The sequence below is a fragment of the Malus domestica genome, chromosome 16 (assembly GCF_042453785.1).
Source record: "Malus domestica chromosome 16, GDT2T_hap1".
NCBI lineage: Eukaryota > Viridiplantae > Streptophyta > Magnoliopsida > Rosales > Rosaceae > Malus > Malus domestica.
In genome coordinates this window covers 17,064,835-17,079,767 of record NC_091676.1, presented here as the reverse complement: position 1 = coordinate 17,079,767, position 14,933 = coordinate 17,064,835, and the positions used below count along the sequence as shown (strand labels likewise).

Genomic DNA, 14,933 nt, shown 5'->3' with positions numbered 1-14,933 from the left:
TGAGACTTGGATAAATAACCAGTCGGTCTTGAAGTAATGTTGTTTATCCAAACTGAAGGTGCTCCTTGATCGGTTGATTTTACGGCTCTAGTGTTGTTTATCCAAGTTGAAGATGTCACTAGTTGCCTTCACATTGCTGTTTATCCAAACTGAAAATGTGTTGGCGAGAAGAAATAAGGAAAGGATAAAATCTCAAAGGTTGTTGAGAAGCTTTGCACAGGGCAATTTGTGTGTTGAATTGGAGGGACCTTGAATGATGCACTCCCTTCTCTATTTATAGTAGCGAACCCCTTTCATGGCCGAACTAGAAATGTACTTGGATTAGGACTCCCCAATCCAATCTGATTAGGTTTCGGCCAATTCTAGCAGCTTCATAACGAACCAGATTCATCCCTTATTTCTAAACATCTCCAGCTTTAAGACTCCTTGTTGCACTAGGGTTCAACTACCTTACCCTTATCTAAACCAATCCTTATCACAATAGGATTTGGCCAACCTTGACTTGACAGCCCATGACAATTCTAGATGAATGTTACTGGGCCGAGAATAACTCTAAGCTCGGCCCAAAACAATATTTTGGGCCCAAACAGTTAGTAAATCAAAATAACTCCAATAACCAAACGTTATATACGCAAAAGAAGCTGGAATTTTTAATAATTTCAATATGTATTGATACATATTACATGTACTATTTGAGAAATAAGCAACTTGGTCAAAGGACATTATAGATTGGGGCTCTGCACAAAGAAGCTTTTTAACATCTCCACCCATCACCCAATTGCCCCAAAATTGAGTTGAGTTGTCCTTCACCCCAAAAAAATTCCTCCACCAGTCCACAAAATAAGAGGCAATTGAGTTGATGGCAGCTGCCTTCTTCAACAATTGCAAGGGCTTGAGCCCTAGTTGAAGTCCAGCAAACAAGGGGGCCCCCACGTGAAGCCCAAAGATGTTGCCCATCTGCCCCCAACCCCCCCCCCCTAAGCTATTGCCCGTCTCTCCAACTTCCCCACCCATTTCGCTCTTTGTGAGCCTTTGATTTAACATAAATTGCCCCATTCAACGGATATGATTAATTTAACTCTTAAAAAATCCAAAAAAAATTAAAAATTAAAAAAAGTTCAACACACTTGCAAATTAAACATTTAAAATCGCCCAAAAATCCACGTTGTTAATGATATGTGGAAATAAGAAGAAAACATTCAAAATAAAAAATATATGTTTGTAAATACTAATCGTCCTTGACCTTGCCCTTCCTCCTTTCATACGGGAAAACTTGCACAAAAACAATTACTCTTTAGAGTAAATAGTGAGGGCAATTTGATTACTCTTGCTCTCCAATAGCCATTGCCCTCCATCAAGGAGATGCTCTAAAGTGGAAACCTAAAAACTGTAGTTTGCTAATTGCAACACATTTTTTGCCAACTTCAAGCACCAACTGAGCCATGATTTTTCAGCAAATTGCAACACATTTTTGGCTAACTTTAGTAGGCTAATAAACAGAAGCGACGGTAATTTAGATAAGAGCTCTTCTTCATAGCTACAAAACGTTGAAGGAGAGAATCTCATCCAACTTGTACAATACGCTCTCGGCACAGATAATGGTACCGCATACAATAATTACATACATAAGGAATTAAAGAGGACATTGCTGCTTGCAGCTCTACATCTTGACCCTTAGAAACATCGACAACAAACCAAATTCCCGAGGATGAAAATACGATCCTACAAATTACAAAACTGATCAAAGTCGTACCAGTCCAAACTGATAATCCTCCTCCTGATAGGCATAAGTCTGGAAAAACTTAATGGTCGCACAGCAGCCCAATCATACAAAAACGTAGGTCACTAGAAGCCGGTTAATTTAGTTTCTTCTTACCCATCCCATCAGCTTTGTCATGGCACTAACTTAAGGTGAGGGGTCCTCAATCATATCCCAACTCTTTATGACCTAGAAATTGTTAAGCTTGGCGTTCCAGGATATCTGCATAACAGTCAAACCGGGAAAAACAAAACAAAACAAAACCAAACGACCTGTAAATATTTTATAATCCAAAATATTGTCACATAAGAGCATCTGTTTCTGACTTCAATCCTTCAAATACCATCACATAATAGAATTCGGACATCCAATCTACCTGATAAGTCAATTTATGATTGGTCGGAAAACTATAAAGGTTAAATTCGCAAAGAATCAAGAATATCAAATGTCATGGAATATGCAGAGGAGGAACTTTATAGCTTACCCTTCTCGTTTAGGTCAACAGGAAGACAGCGGATCTTTGGCTGATTTTCAGCTGTCTGCAGCAGCCCAGGTTGGGGTGGAGAGCTTGTGCCACTCTGACTTGAATTACCATTTGAGGTATGTGTCCTGAGTTGATGATTCAAGTAAACCTCCAAGCTAGAATTCGCTCCACTATTTTTCTTTATCTTTAATCTTTCTCTAGTAGAAACATGAGCAAAAAAAAGGAGGAAATGAATGGGATGCGATCCAACACTTAGGAGTTTTAATATGCAACAGATGATTTTAGTGGTAGTAAACAATAGTTTCTACCCGTAGGTACCTGTCTTTTCGCTTTTCACGGTATCTCTGCAACGAGACTTTTCTGCTCGCCTGACCCTCTGCATCTTAAGGATTACCACCAAATGTTTCAATGAAAAGAAACTAGTAAATTTAATACAGCAAATAGTGAAACTTGTTTAACTGGTTAAGCCTATAAGACCTTTTCATCAGAATCCCATGGCATGCAAAGGAGTCATGTTAAGGTAGTGACTGTGGCATAAGCAAAGGGAAATGAAAGTGACAGACTGACAGTGAAACTAGTGCTAAGAGCAGTATCAGTAGTGAAGGTACATTTATGGTGTGTTTGGATGACGAACTTTACAGTTTTATAAACCTAGGCTAAATTTGTTAGGATAGCACTACAAAAATTAGATAGATGGAGTTGAAAATGACTAGATCCAATACATTTGGGAGAACTTTCAGGTATCATTTGAAAGTCCTTTGTTTAGCATCTTTGCAGTGCATTTGTAATGTTTTAGTTGTAGCTTTGTGTGATTGAGTAGTTCATTGGTAGTGTTCTTTTAGTGCATTTTTTTAGTCTAAGGCTCCTTCGTAAATTAAAGTTCCTCATTCGAAATTAGCTGAGAGACGAGTCTTTCAAAGGAGCAAGTGACATATGGAGTTAGAGATGTTACAACGAAACAGTTGGCGGTCGCGGTTTCTTTTCATTGGCCTGAGGTGACAGCAAAATTGGTTGTGATTTGAATCTTGTGATACTGGTGTAAAGGCATTAACCCTCCACCAAAATACTTCTACAAAAATAATACATCATAAAGTTACCATGCTTCTGCAAATTAGCATCACCAACTACGATTTCATAGTGCCATATCTTGCTTTACAGCTTTCTTAAACAATTAAAATTTCTCCCAAATACTCCTAAGGGAAACATACACAGCGACGAGAGGGGGAAAAATCTAATGAGCAGTTTTACACATAAGAAAATATGACCCATACCTTCTACATACTCTCTGAAACTAATGTGTGTCTAGCATCTATAAAGATTTATATCTTTTTTTTTTTAATCTAGGATATTGGAATGCATATCCTTGGAGACCATATGACTTGCAACAATAAGCATCTTTCTGTTTAAGAACTGCATACTTTTCACTCAGATACGTGATAGGAGAGAAAATTTTGCAAATCACACAAGCAACTTCTACACTGGTACACAAATACTGAACTTACCAGGATCACGAGTGCTGTTCCCTTTCTCCCAGTACTGCTGTGTATATTCGCCGAACTTCCCTGTAAAGTTAACTGAAACTATCAATTAACTAGCCATTGATCCATTGAAATCAATTAAATAACCACCAGAAACTCAAAAGCTATAGTCCTCTAGCATAGGGTTTAGGACATTGTTGACTGCCAAGGTCTCTATCTATCAGAAACTACAACAGCAAACATCCTTTCTTTGTGACTCCAGCCAAATTGACTCATAATTAATCAAGACTCAAGACTGAACAAAGATCTAAGCTATGTTTAGTACGGCACCCGTAGGAAGATTAAGGAAGTTGAATAGAAAATTCTTGTTTCAGCAAGCTCAAATTTTGAGCAATATTTAAAATTAAATTTACTGAAATCACATTGTCCCATGAATGAAAGAAGCCAATGCATTGAACCATATCTTGGATCTCATTTTCCATTCAGTATGTGCAGTTTTAACTAAAAGTCAAGTACACAGCTAACTACATTCCACCTAAAGTAGTTGAAGGTAAGCCAAGAAATCCTTCTGCACAAATACCTGTTTGCATTGATTGAGAAATTGTTGCACTAGGAGGGAAAGGGCCATCTTTATCGCCCGCAGTCTGATATTGGCACCCTAAGGACCTTTCTGCTGCAGCACCACCAAATTGATTGTCCAGAAGCAGATGGTTGGGCCCTGCTGCAAAGTGCAGGATTGCCCGTGCCTGCAAATCCATATATCGCTGCATTGGAAGGCTTATCTCAAGGTCTCCATTCAAATAGAAAGCTTCATTTACCTTATCAGGTGGCACTCCATCATATACATTCACCTTGCCACTGTAGAAAATTGTCATTTGCCGAACTAATGCATCAGTTGTACACTGATTTCTGCAACCACAATTTCAAATACGTTCCTTTAGAACCTAACATAAATGTATCACAAGATTGATTGCATGAAATGTTCTCACCACCCCCTAGATACATCTTAATTATAAACATATTGTTCCAATCTTTCAGCAGAAAACAGCAAATTATTTGCATCGTTTGAAATAGTAAATGGCGACGTTTTGTAATCAAGAAAATGCCATATAATGCTCTACAAACAAAGTAATCTACTTTGGCTTCATAACTGTCTTAAGGAAGACGGAGAATATGCACCCTACTGGTAATGTCACTTCAATTGAATCTTTAAAATGTATGTAATCAACTCAAGCATAAGCCATGACCCATGGAGGAAAGATAAGCCTGCCACAAATTGGTAAACATGGTGCCACCCTTCGCATGTGGGGCTTCTTTAACACCTATTTAAGCAAGGTGTGAAAACGCGAATCCACTTCAGAATCTCCTTCACAAACCCATTTCCCCCTCAATCTACTAAGCTCAAATAATCATACAAGACTCGATACGGATTCTCAAAGGACAAAGCCAACATTATGACGCCAAAGTCTACTAATTTGAAGAATTTTATCCCAAAAAATTGCTTCAACTAGATAAAGTAGCATACTTCACTACTACATTGTGCTTAACATACCAGAACTACACCGAGCAGTAAAACTCAGCTAATGTCCATGCATTATAGCAAGTCAATAAAGAGTTCTAAAGAAGATGAACCTGGGACTGATGGCCGCGGTATCCGCATCGACCGGCGGATCCTCGGGAACCGATTTCGGCCGTTCATTTCTCGGATGCGTCGCTGGTTCGTCTGCGGACACTGAAGCCTGGACATCGGCGCTCGCTTCCTTAGCTGAATCAGCGGAATTCGAAGCCGCCTGTACACAGAAACCTTGCAATCAAACGAGTGCTAAGCATAAAGGAAAAAAAGTAGTGTAATTTTCTCGGGAAACAAACACATAAAAAGGTACTGACACGCTGGGTGGTGGCGGTGGTCGTCTGAGCCGAAACGACAATCTTTCTGAGAGCTCCGGCGCCGGAATCTTCGTTGGGCTCCAGCAGCGCCTTGAGGGAAATAACCTGCTGGATCGCCTGAGATTTGTTCCAAGAGGGCCGCCGCATTCCTGTACGGACACGTGGCCACCACATTTTAAAAAATTACCAAAGAAAAAGGGGAAATCCTCGTCGTTTAATTAATTAATTTCGACAATTAAATATAGACTCTGGGGAGTGCGCTGTCCCGTGATTTTAGGCGCGCCGGAAAATATGGCGATGGGGGGCGGAGGGGCAAAAGTGGAAATTAGCGAAAAGAGAGAGGAGAAAGGGAGGACCTTTTTCTTTGAGGTACTTGCGGCAGTCTTCGCGGGTGAGCTGGGAAATGTCATCCTCGGTGAGCTGGTTAAGGGGCTTCCCGAGAATGGAGGGAAACGTCGTGGTGGCGGCGTTCATGGCGGGAATTAGGCCGCCGGAGGAGGCGGACTAGCCCTACGAGTAGGAGGGCGATCTGGGCGGGTGGGTAATTTAGCGGGTGTTGGGAGGGCGAATTGGGGGGAAAAGGGCAAAGGGCAAAGCGTGAGAGTGGGGAGTGAGGAGTCGGCGCGGGGTCTCTTAAGAGTCATAAGTCGTGTGGTGACGAGTTAAGCGCTTTTGTGGGGGAAGGGGCTTTTCGGAAGCTGCGTTTCACCCTAGACTGCCACGTAATTCTATGTCTGAATGATTCTGGACTAAACCCTTTGATTTTTATGTAATTATTATTAAAAAGTTCATGATTAATTGGTGGTTTAGGGGGTTAATGCTACAGTGGTAGGGATGAAGGGAACATATAGGGGAGGGTGGGATAGTGGAAAGTGTAGGTACTAGGCCTAGCCTTCTAGGGTGTGGTTTATCAATAACTAGTTTTAATAAGGACTTGTGGGCAAATAGAAGACAAAGGGAGACTTTTATGCCATCAACATATGTAATATATAATACAATACGCAATTATATCTTTAGGATTGGATTAGAAAAGAAAAGGTCACTATATTCAAGTATATTCAAAACACCCAGCCAAAGATTTCGTATCAATTGATGTGCAATCATGTGTAGTGTGTTGTCTCGTATTGAAAAGTTAATAAATTTTACAAGGGTTTATAAAGAGTAAGGCCACTTTTTTTATTGTAAATTGATTTTAGGATGAAATCTCAATTGTCATTATTAGAGTAGAGCAAGTTAACTCATGTCTAAAAGTCTAATAGACATGTGTGATCCACATCACCTAATATTTACTATTCATGTGTTTAGCTTGAGTAGTATCGCCACACACGAGTAAGTGTGTGAAAATGTGGAGTGTAACCCAACAATGGAATAATGTAATAAATAAACCTTGAAAAAGTGTACAAATAAATAGCTAAGCTACTCCAACATCAACCGTTTAAGGAATTTAAAATTGCAGCAAAGTAATTGTATATATGTAGTTTTTTAAGCCACAGTTCGTTTACAATACAGTGAATACAAATTACAGCTTAAAAGTAACTGAAGCTACCTTGTGATTCAAATAAACTAGTTTTATCCTGTGTTCCATGCATCTTAGGTTAAGAAAAATGTTAGCAAAGTTGTGAAACCATTTCCTGAAACACGTTTAGTGGGTAAGGAATATTGGAACAAATTATAATTTAACATTAACCCTAGATCACAAGCATGCATAAGGGTTGAAGACAAACCTGTCGAAGCAGCCATAGCAGTACCATAGTTTCAGGAGAACGCATCTACTGATCACTTGGAGACCTTTATATTCTAATGGTGATAGATCTAAAACGTAGAATTATTTTATCTGTGAGCAGGGAATTCTCTTAAATAGAAGCAAGGTTACCCAACTTCCACCTATCGTGAAAGTTGGTTATTCAGCAGTTGCATCCGATTTCAATCGTGGTGGAGCAGTTCTGATTAGTGCTTGAATTTCAAAAGCACAATTGATGTATTTCCTCAATTACAGGATGTTCTTTTACACATAGTACAAAACTCTAACTGATTTGTATTTTCAACATATTATTTCACCTTTATCCTAACTAGTTGAGTCCTAGTATTCTTACTAGGAATTGTTAAGTTTTGGTGAGGGAGCCAATTGCTAATATATATCAGTAAACAAAGCTTTAATTCAAGGGCACTGCCAGAATATTTATGCAACTCCAGAGGATCAATTTTTCAATTTTTCAAGACCACTTAATTAATTTCTTGAATGTAATATTCTTTGAGGACAAACATCTATAGCAAAACCAAAGCAACACATTAAATCTAAGCTACCACATATTAGGGGTGGTTCGGTATGGGATCCCATACCGAAACCCTTGTCCCGATTCCCATACCGAAATTTTCGGGAATCCCAATTTCAATACCGATCCCAAACCAAATTTTCGGGAATCCCAATTTTCGGGAATCCCGAAATAGTTTCGGGATTTCGGGACAAATCGGGAATCCCAAAAATAATTTTGGGTTTTTGGACAAAAAAAAGCTAATATTGGTCCAATTGGACAAAAACCTAATATTGGGCATGCCCACTAAATGTAACAGCCCCCACATATGGGCTTAACTTTTATTCAACCAAATAAAAAAAATATTGGGCAAACCTGCAATGTTTATAAGAGCAGTTCAGCTGCATTTTCCACTTGTATGATAGCCAAGGTTTTAAAATAAATAAAGTAACAAACCCAAAAGCAAAAAAATTAGTTACAATCTAAAGTTTTAATAATTAAGTTACAAACCAAAAGCAAAAAAATTAGTTACAATCCAAAGTTTTAATAATTAAGTTACAATCCAAAGTTTTAATAATTAAATTACAAACCAAAAGCAAAAAATTAGTTACAAAAAAGAGTGTGCAATACAGAGATAGCATTACAAAAGAGAAGCAAGATGGAATTGTATTTGCAGTATGATTAAAAACCCATATTTCCACATTCGATCTTCCCACTGCAAATCGAGAAAATTCATATAAATCAATGACAGAAATCTACAAGTAGCAACATTATAATTCACAATGCTCCATACCTGAGCAAGAACAATAGAATCTAATACACTCTCTTCTTCTTCTCCTTCTAGCACGCACGAAATGCGTCCAGCACAACCATCATCCAATATTGGCTCGCTCTTTTGAGATGCTGCCAAGATCTCAAAAAAAATCTTTCCACTTTTGGGTAGCTTTTCTAAAAGACAGGTATTTGGGCAGAGTAAGTCATAAACATTGAATTGATTTATGTCAAGGATAAAATATTCAAGGAAAACAGAGGAACTAAGAATACTAGTCCAAATGAAATCACATAGCCACATATACCAATCAATGAACATTTTCGGAAAAAACATGCAAGCCCAAGCTAGAGACATTCACAACCATCAAGTTTAAATCATAGCTTCAAGATGTAATCTTTAGTTTCAGTAGGCTGGATGTGTTAATATGGTTGCAAATGTTTGTGGCTGTAGTGGAAAAGAAAGGTGGTACAGAGGTGGGGAGTTGATCGACTAAACTAGTTTCAAGAGGAAAACAAACTAAAAAGAAAAATAAATAAAACATACCCTGCACGAATTGCACGACTGAAAACAATTACATCAGCACCTAGCCGCATAGTGCTTGTCTTGAATCCATTACCATCTGAAAAGGTACACGCTTGTCAGATATCAAGATGAACAAAAACATGCAAAGATCTAGGATTTCACTGACACAGAAAACTACAAAACTCAGCATGTATCATACAGTGAGCTACAAGTGCAGACATACAAAAATTTCAATGAGCATTCGACTGCTCAATATATACACTGAGCCACAACAAATGAAATAACTATAGATTAAATCTAAAACGAGTGCAGACAAAATCTTCAATCTCTTTGTTACTTCCTGGTTCCTGACTACCAAACTGGTTGCACGGAAATGCCAGAATTTCAAAGCCTGCATCAACCTCCCAATATATCATACAAAGGGGAAAATAATGGAAAAGGTAGGATTTCTGCAAAACTTTTGAGGGAATTCATGTTTTTCTAATACACATTAGATCATTGCATATGCAAGACAGTGTATTAATTCAAAAGCAGCAGATTAGCATGTACCAGAACTCAACTTGTAAGAGAAGTAACTACATTGATAGATGTCAGCTCAAGAACATGTAAGAATACAATACAAGTTCTATATGCAAACCTTGGTCTTTATAGTTTTGATACAGTTGATTCAGCTCATCGTAATTTGAGTTGGTCAGTCCGCTGCCGGGAAAATCAGTAAAAAAAGCAATGAATGAAAGCATAAAACGATAGGGACAAAAACGAGGGTGTATAATGTATATTACCATTTGGAAGCAACATTGATGACCAGCAGAACTTTTCCCTTGTAAATGCTAAGATCGACATCATTTCCCTTAATATCCTGCACTTAAAAATTTAAAACCCCATCACAAGAAGTACAAGACCAACACACACGAATCACATTTCTCAGCTGAATCTCCAACATGGGTTCAACACAAATTAACATTTCTTCTGTTCCCAAGCTTTTAACCTTTCAGATATGCTTTTTTTTCTTGGCATCCAAACAGGACAAGGAAAATTCTCAAAACATGCCAAAAATGAAAACCCAAAATTCCCATATGCTCGTTATTTTAATTTTGAACACATTCAACAAAATCATGGTACTCAAGAAACTACTCATCTACTCAACAAAATCATGGTACACACACACACACACATATATATATATATATATATATGTGTGTGTGTGTACACACGATATACACACACACTGCAGCAGAAACCAAAAATAGGGCAGCTCGTGCAAGAGACCAACACACACACACACACTGACACAGCAGCAGCACACCCAGTTACCTGTATAGATACAGGCAACAATCAGAATTAGCTCAATTAGGTGTTGAAGAAGATAGTTAATTAGCAAGGTTATGTTGGGGAGGTCGATGTAATTAGTATTGTAATTATCTCTTCATCTCCTGATCATATATATTTGACATCAAGAAACTGCTTGCATACTGTTCGCGTCAGGATTTACCGTCGGGGATGTTTCCTGGCCGACGAGCACACAGCTCCCCGGGAGGTTGGCGCCGATTGAGGGCTGTTGTCGGGCTTCTGCTTCGCTGTCGGGCTTTGTCGGGCAAGTCTCGTCGGGCAAGGCTGAAAGAGAAGGATAGAGTTAACTTTGAAAGGTGCCTTTGTGGGGCCTTAGGTGTAGGCCTTGAGGCTCACAATCAAGGTTAACTTTTAAGTGCTTAGGCGTGCCACTGCCATCTTTAGTATGGCAGATATGAAATAGATGTCGAGTTTTGGTTGTATATGTATATATCCGAGAAACCGTGTTAGTTATAACAGGTGCCTTTATGGGGCCTTAGGTGTAGGCCTTGAGGCTTCCTATTAATAACTAAATCAGTGCTCGAACACATCATATTTGTTCTTGTGAATGCATGAGTCTTATAACTATTATACTTCTGATTACCCGAGTTCGAGAGGTAGAATGAACCCAAATAGGTGCCTTTGTGGGGCCTTAGGTGTAGGCCTTGAGGCTTCCCATTAGAGTTCGTTCTTATACTCAAACGTTCTAGACCGTAGAACGGAATGAATCCAAATAGGTGCCTTCGTGGGGCCTTAGATGTAGGCCTTGATGCTTCGTATCAGAATCCTTCCCGTGCTTTAAGCGTTCTATGATAATCATAATGTAATAGAAATAAGACTAGGAGGTAGGTCGATTACTTGCGCCCCAAGTACCTTCGGACTTCTCATTTATCAAGGATTGTCGTGGATGGGTTAAGTCCACATAAGGTTCTTTTTTATGCCTTGAGGCCAAGGACTTTTAACTAATCAGATTTACATGCCCGAGGGCTTAGGACTTGGATCTGGTTTGAACACTGAAGATATATTTAAATCGGATCCAAGTACTGAGAAAGCCTTTTAATAGTTATCTTGCTAGAAATAACTTGAATATAACTGGAAGTATACAACATATTGCTAGGCTAATGAATGAAAAGATAAAAAACAAAAAAGGTCGGGCAAGGTTTTAACCTTGTCGGGCAAGCCTAGTCGTCTTACAGGTTCCTATCTTTGTGGTTTATCAAAGGTTTGAAAGCCTCAGGGAGGGAAAGAGATTTACAAAAGATGAATCGATACTATAGCAAGTTTCAACAAGGTAGCAGAGCTATTACAAGGGTTTGAGTGAAGGTTTATCCCGCGAGGGATGAAGGCTTGTCCCGAGAGGGATGAATGTTTGGGCTGACTACAGCTTCGTTTTGAAGGCAAATCTGGCTTTGAGCAGAGTTTGTGCTTGCGTTTGTTTGTTTGATTGAGTGTCTTTATTCCTGGTTTCTCTTTCTTCTTATATAGACAACTCGGTTTGGTCTCCTGTAGCAGCAACCTTGCCCGAATGCGGTTTGGAGGGTGATGACTCATCAACTTTTTTACATGTACTGCCATCATAAAGTACTTTATGGGCTGTGTAGCTGATCAGTCTATACCACTTGGCCTTTGGGTAGGTAAGCAAGTGGTATTCATGAGCTGCACCAAGTCAGAAAATGCCCTTTCTACCTTCTGGGCTTTGACTGGGCTTCGGTTGTCTTCCCTTTCGGGCCTCCTTTTGGGCCAGCTCCTTTCTTGAGCCCAAAGTTCAAGTTTTGATCTAAACAGTGCCGCCTTCAATTAATGTTAAGGTTGGAATCCCAGGCGCCATCATTGATTGAGTATCCGCATGCGTGTATCTCAATCTTTTGGAACTTCGTGTTTTCTAGACAGGATAAAGGCAACCCCGTGCCCCTTGCTCTTCTCACGACCTTTGAACTATCCTCTGGGGCTCTATAAATTCTGGCTCAGAATTTCTTCTGTCAAGCCATCAAATCCTCTTCAGCCTTCTCTTCCATCTTCCTCGAGCGTTCATAAACTGAGAAATGGGTTCCTTAGGCTTTGAGTGGGGTTTCCTAAAACTCCCTTTCCGTGAGAAAAATGGCTTTAATCAAAGGACTGCTATCTCCAACACCCTTGGTCAGGCGGTTTCTTCTCGAAGGCTTGTTTTCCTGCTTGTTGCGGTGATAAGTCGGGCTTGACCATCACCTACGGTGATGGTACTGTCTGAGGATCCTCTACCAGGCTCATGTTGGCCGCACAACCTGATCATCTGATCGGGTTCCATCCATGAAGACATCGGAAAATCAGCTGAAGATCTCATTGTATCCAGAAGGAGAATTGATTGTAATACGTTGGCTTAGAATCTTTTGTAAATTTCATCAATTTGTCGAAATGAAATATATATTATCTCAGCAACTCTTGTCTTTCCATATTCTTGAATGATTGATAAATATACACTGCACATTGATATCCCAAAGCTTGCTTTACCTTGCATCCTCTTCAATATAACAATCTTTGACATCCCACAACGTAGGACAATATTTCTTTAAGAATTTAACATTAATGGGATGTTTATGCCTGTTTCCCTCAAGGTCCGCCAAGTAGTATCCCCCTCTATCCAAAACGCGACTAATAATGAAAGGACTTTCCCATGTCGGGCTCCATTTTCCAAAGCCCCTGAGCTGAGTTCCTAGAGGGATGACTGTCTTCCATACTAAATCCCCTTCCTTGAAAGATTTCATCTTCACCTTTTTGTTATAAGCTCGGGCAATGGCTCGCTTTCCTTCTTGAATCTGGTTCAAAGCTTCAATTCGGGCGGCATCCAAGTCTTCAATTCCTTGACACATGGCTTCGATATACTCTTCACTATGCAATCCAAATTGATTTTGAATTCTTACAGAACTCACATTGATTTCCACGGGGAGCACTGCATCTTGCCCGAAAGTTAAAGCATAAGGAGTTGTCCATGTTCCTACTCTCTTAGAAGTTCTGCATGCCCACAAAGTGTTCCCCAGATTTTCATGCCATTTTTCTGGGCTATCAATCACCATCCTCTTGATAATGTTGACCAGGATCTTGTTGCTGGCTTCTGCCTGGCTATTTGATTGCGGGTAGTACGGACTGGACTGGATCATCTTTATTTTGTACTTACTTGCAAACTCCTCAACTTCTTTTGAAATAAAAGATGGTCCACGATCCGTCACAATAGTTTCGGGCACCCCATATCTGTGCAGAATCTTGGTCTCGATAAAATTCTTGACTGTGGCTGAAGTTATGGATTTTACTGCTGATGTTTCCACCCACTTGGTGAAGTAATCCGTTGCTACAATTATGAAGGTATGCCCTTTACTAGAAGCTGGATAGATTTGCCCGATGAAGTCCATCGCCCATCCTCTGAAGGGCCAAGGCTTGACCACTGGATTTAAAGGTATCGAGGGCACATGCTGGAGAGGTCCATGCCTTTGACATTCTTCACAACCTCGGGCATAAGACTTGCAATCTTTTTCCATGTCGGGCCAGAAATAACCATACCTCCTAAGCAACCATCGCATCTTCGTTCCAGCCTGATGTGCTCCACATACTCCTTCATGTACTTCAGCCATTACCCTCATGGATTCTTCTTGGCCCAAGCATTTCAACAGTAACCCATCTGGAGTTTTTCTTAGCAAGTTCTTCGCCCATAAGACATACTTGGTTGCTTGCTGTCTATCCTTCTTGCTTGTATTCGAAGAAGGATCTTTCAAATGATGAATGATAAGTGCCCTCCAATCTTCTATCTCGGCCTCTAGCACCATTATATCTAGACTGAATCCCCTTTCTAAGATGGAATGAAGGTTTCTTCTTTGGATTTCGACATCTACCCCATATTTTTTCTCATGTATAGGCACCCCTGAGGCTAGTTGTGCCATCTCGTTGGCCGCTAAGTTGGATCCCCTAGGAACATGATTGACCGATATCTCAGAATCCCAGAAACTCAATAATTGCGTAGCTGCCAAGTAATACCCCGCCATGGTAATATGTCTGCACTTGAACTCCCTATTTAACTGGTTTATTACCAATTCTGAATCCCCAAAGACCTCTACCTCTACTGCCCTCAGATCCATCAAGATTTCCAGACCAATAATTAAGGCCTCATACTCTGCCCGATTATTAGTATTTCCTTGATAGTCCAGGAGAAATGAATAATAATGATAAACTCCCTGAGGGTTTACAATTACAATTCCTGCTCCTGAAGCCTTCTGAGTGTGGGATCCATCGAAATACAACTTCCAAGGAGTGATCCAGAGACCAGCTACTCTTTTTATCTCTTACTGGACCCAGTCTTCTTTGCCCGAAATATCTTTTCTTGGCGGGATCCAAATGCAAGTAACCTCCAGGCTTCCTGGGATATTGATTACCTCACTTTGAGATTCTTGGTGCTCGGCCAGGAAGTCAGCAATTGCTTGGCCTT

The 14,933-nt window shown here is 39.9% G+C and overlaps 1 protein-coding gene and 2 long non-coding RNA genes across 9 annotated transcripts; all 3 read right to left on the bottom strand.

The window, feature by feature from the left end:
- Positions 1-1,512: 1,512 nt before the first annotated feature.
- Positions 1,513-6,301, bottom strand: LOC103431988 (protein TIFY 4B). 7 transcript variants are annotated; one of them, XM_008370155.4, is made up of 9 exons: positions 5,965-6,301; positions 5,609-5,757; positions 5,354-5,511; positions 4,540-4,630; positions 4,302-4,467; positions 3,746-3,817; positions 2,562-2,625; positions 2,244-2,440; positions 1,513-1,981 (listed from the first exon to the last, which is right to left on the bottom strand). In XM_008370155.4, exons 1-9 carry the CDS (start codon positions 6,080-6,082, stop codon positions 1,959-1,961), a joined length of 1,038 nt encoding a protein of 345 aa, XP_008368377.3. In that variant the 5' UTR covers positions 6,083-6,301; the 3' UTR covers positions 1,513-1,958. The 7 variants fall into 7 exon arrangements, with proteins under 7 accessions (XP_008368377.3, XP_008368379.3, XP_008368378.3 ...); XM_008370157.4 differs by having other exon boundaries at positions 3,746-3,805; positions 5,965-6,261; XM_008370156.4 differs by having other exon boundaries at positions 2,562-2,619; positions 5,965-6,252.
- Positions 6,302-8,384: 2,083 nt separating this feature from the next.
- On the bottom strand, positions 8,385-10,294 carry LOC139192952 (uncharacterized). The gene is made up of 5 exons (XR_011577537.1): positions 9,937-10,294; positions 9,792-9,853; positions 9,176-9,251; positions 8,654-8,808; positions 8,385-8,575 (listed from the first exon to the last, which is right to left on the bottom strand). It is a non-coding gene; the product is annotated as an uncharacterized lncRNA (long non-coding RNA).
- Positions 9,330-9,576, bottom strand: LOC139192953 (uncharacterized). The gene is made up of 2 exons (XR_011577538.1): positions 9,492-9,576; positions 9,330-9,415 (listed from the first exon to the last, which is right to left on the bottom strand). It is a non-coding gene; the product is annotated as an uncharacterized lncRNA (long non-coding RNA).
- Positions 10,295-14,933: the final 4,639 nt, after the last annotated feature.

Excerpts from the sequence above, each read along its gene's own strand:
- LOC103431988 (XM_029096235.2), bottom strand. The coding sequence starts at position 6,082 with ATGAACGCCGCCACCACGACGTTTCCCTCCATTCTCGGGAAGCCCCTT. Across the intron at positions 5,758-5,964 it reads CAAGTACCTCAAAGAAAAAG|GAATGCGGCGGCCCTCTTGG; the intron begins GTCCTCCCTTTC and ends GTGTCCGTACAG. Across the intron at positions 5,512-5,608 it reads CCACCGCCACCACCCAGCGT|GCGGCTTCGAATTCCGCTGA; the intron begins GTCAGTACCTTT and ends TTCTGTGTACAG.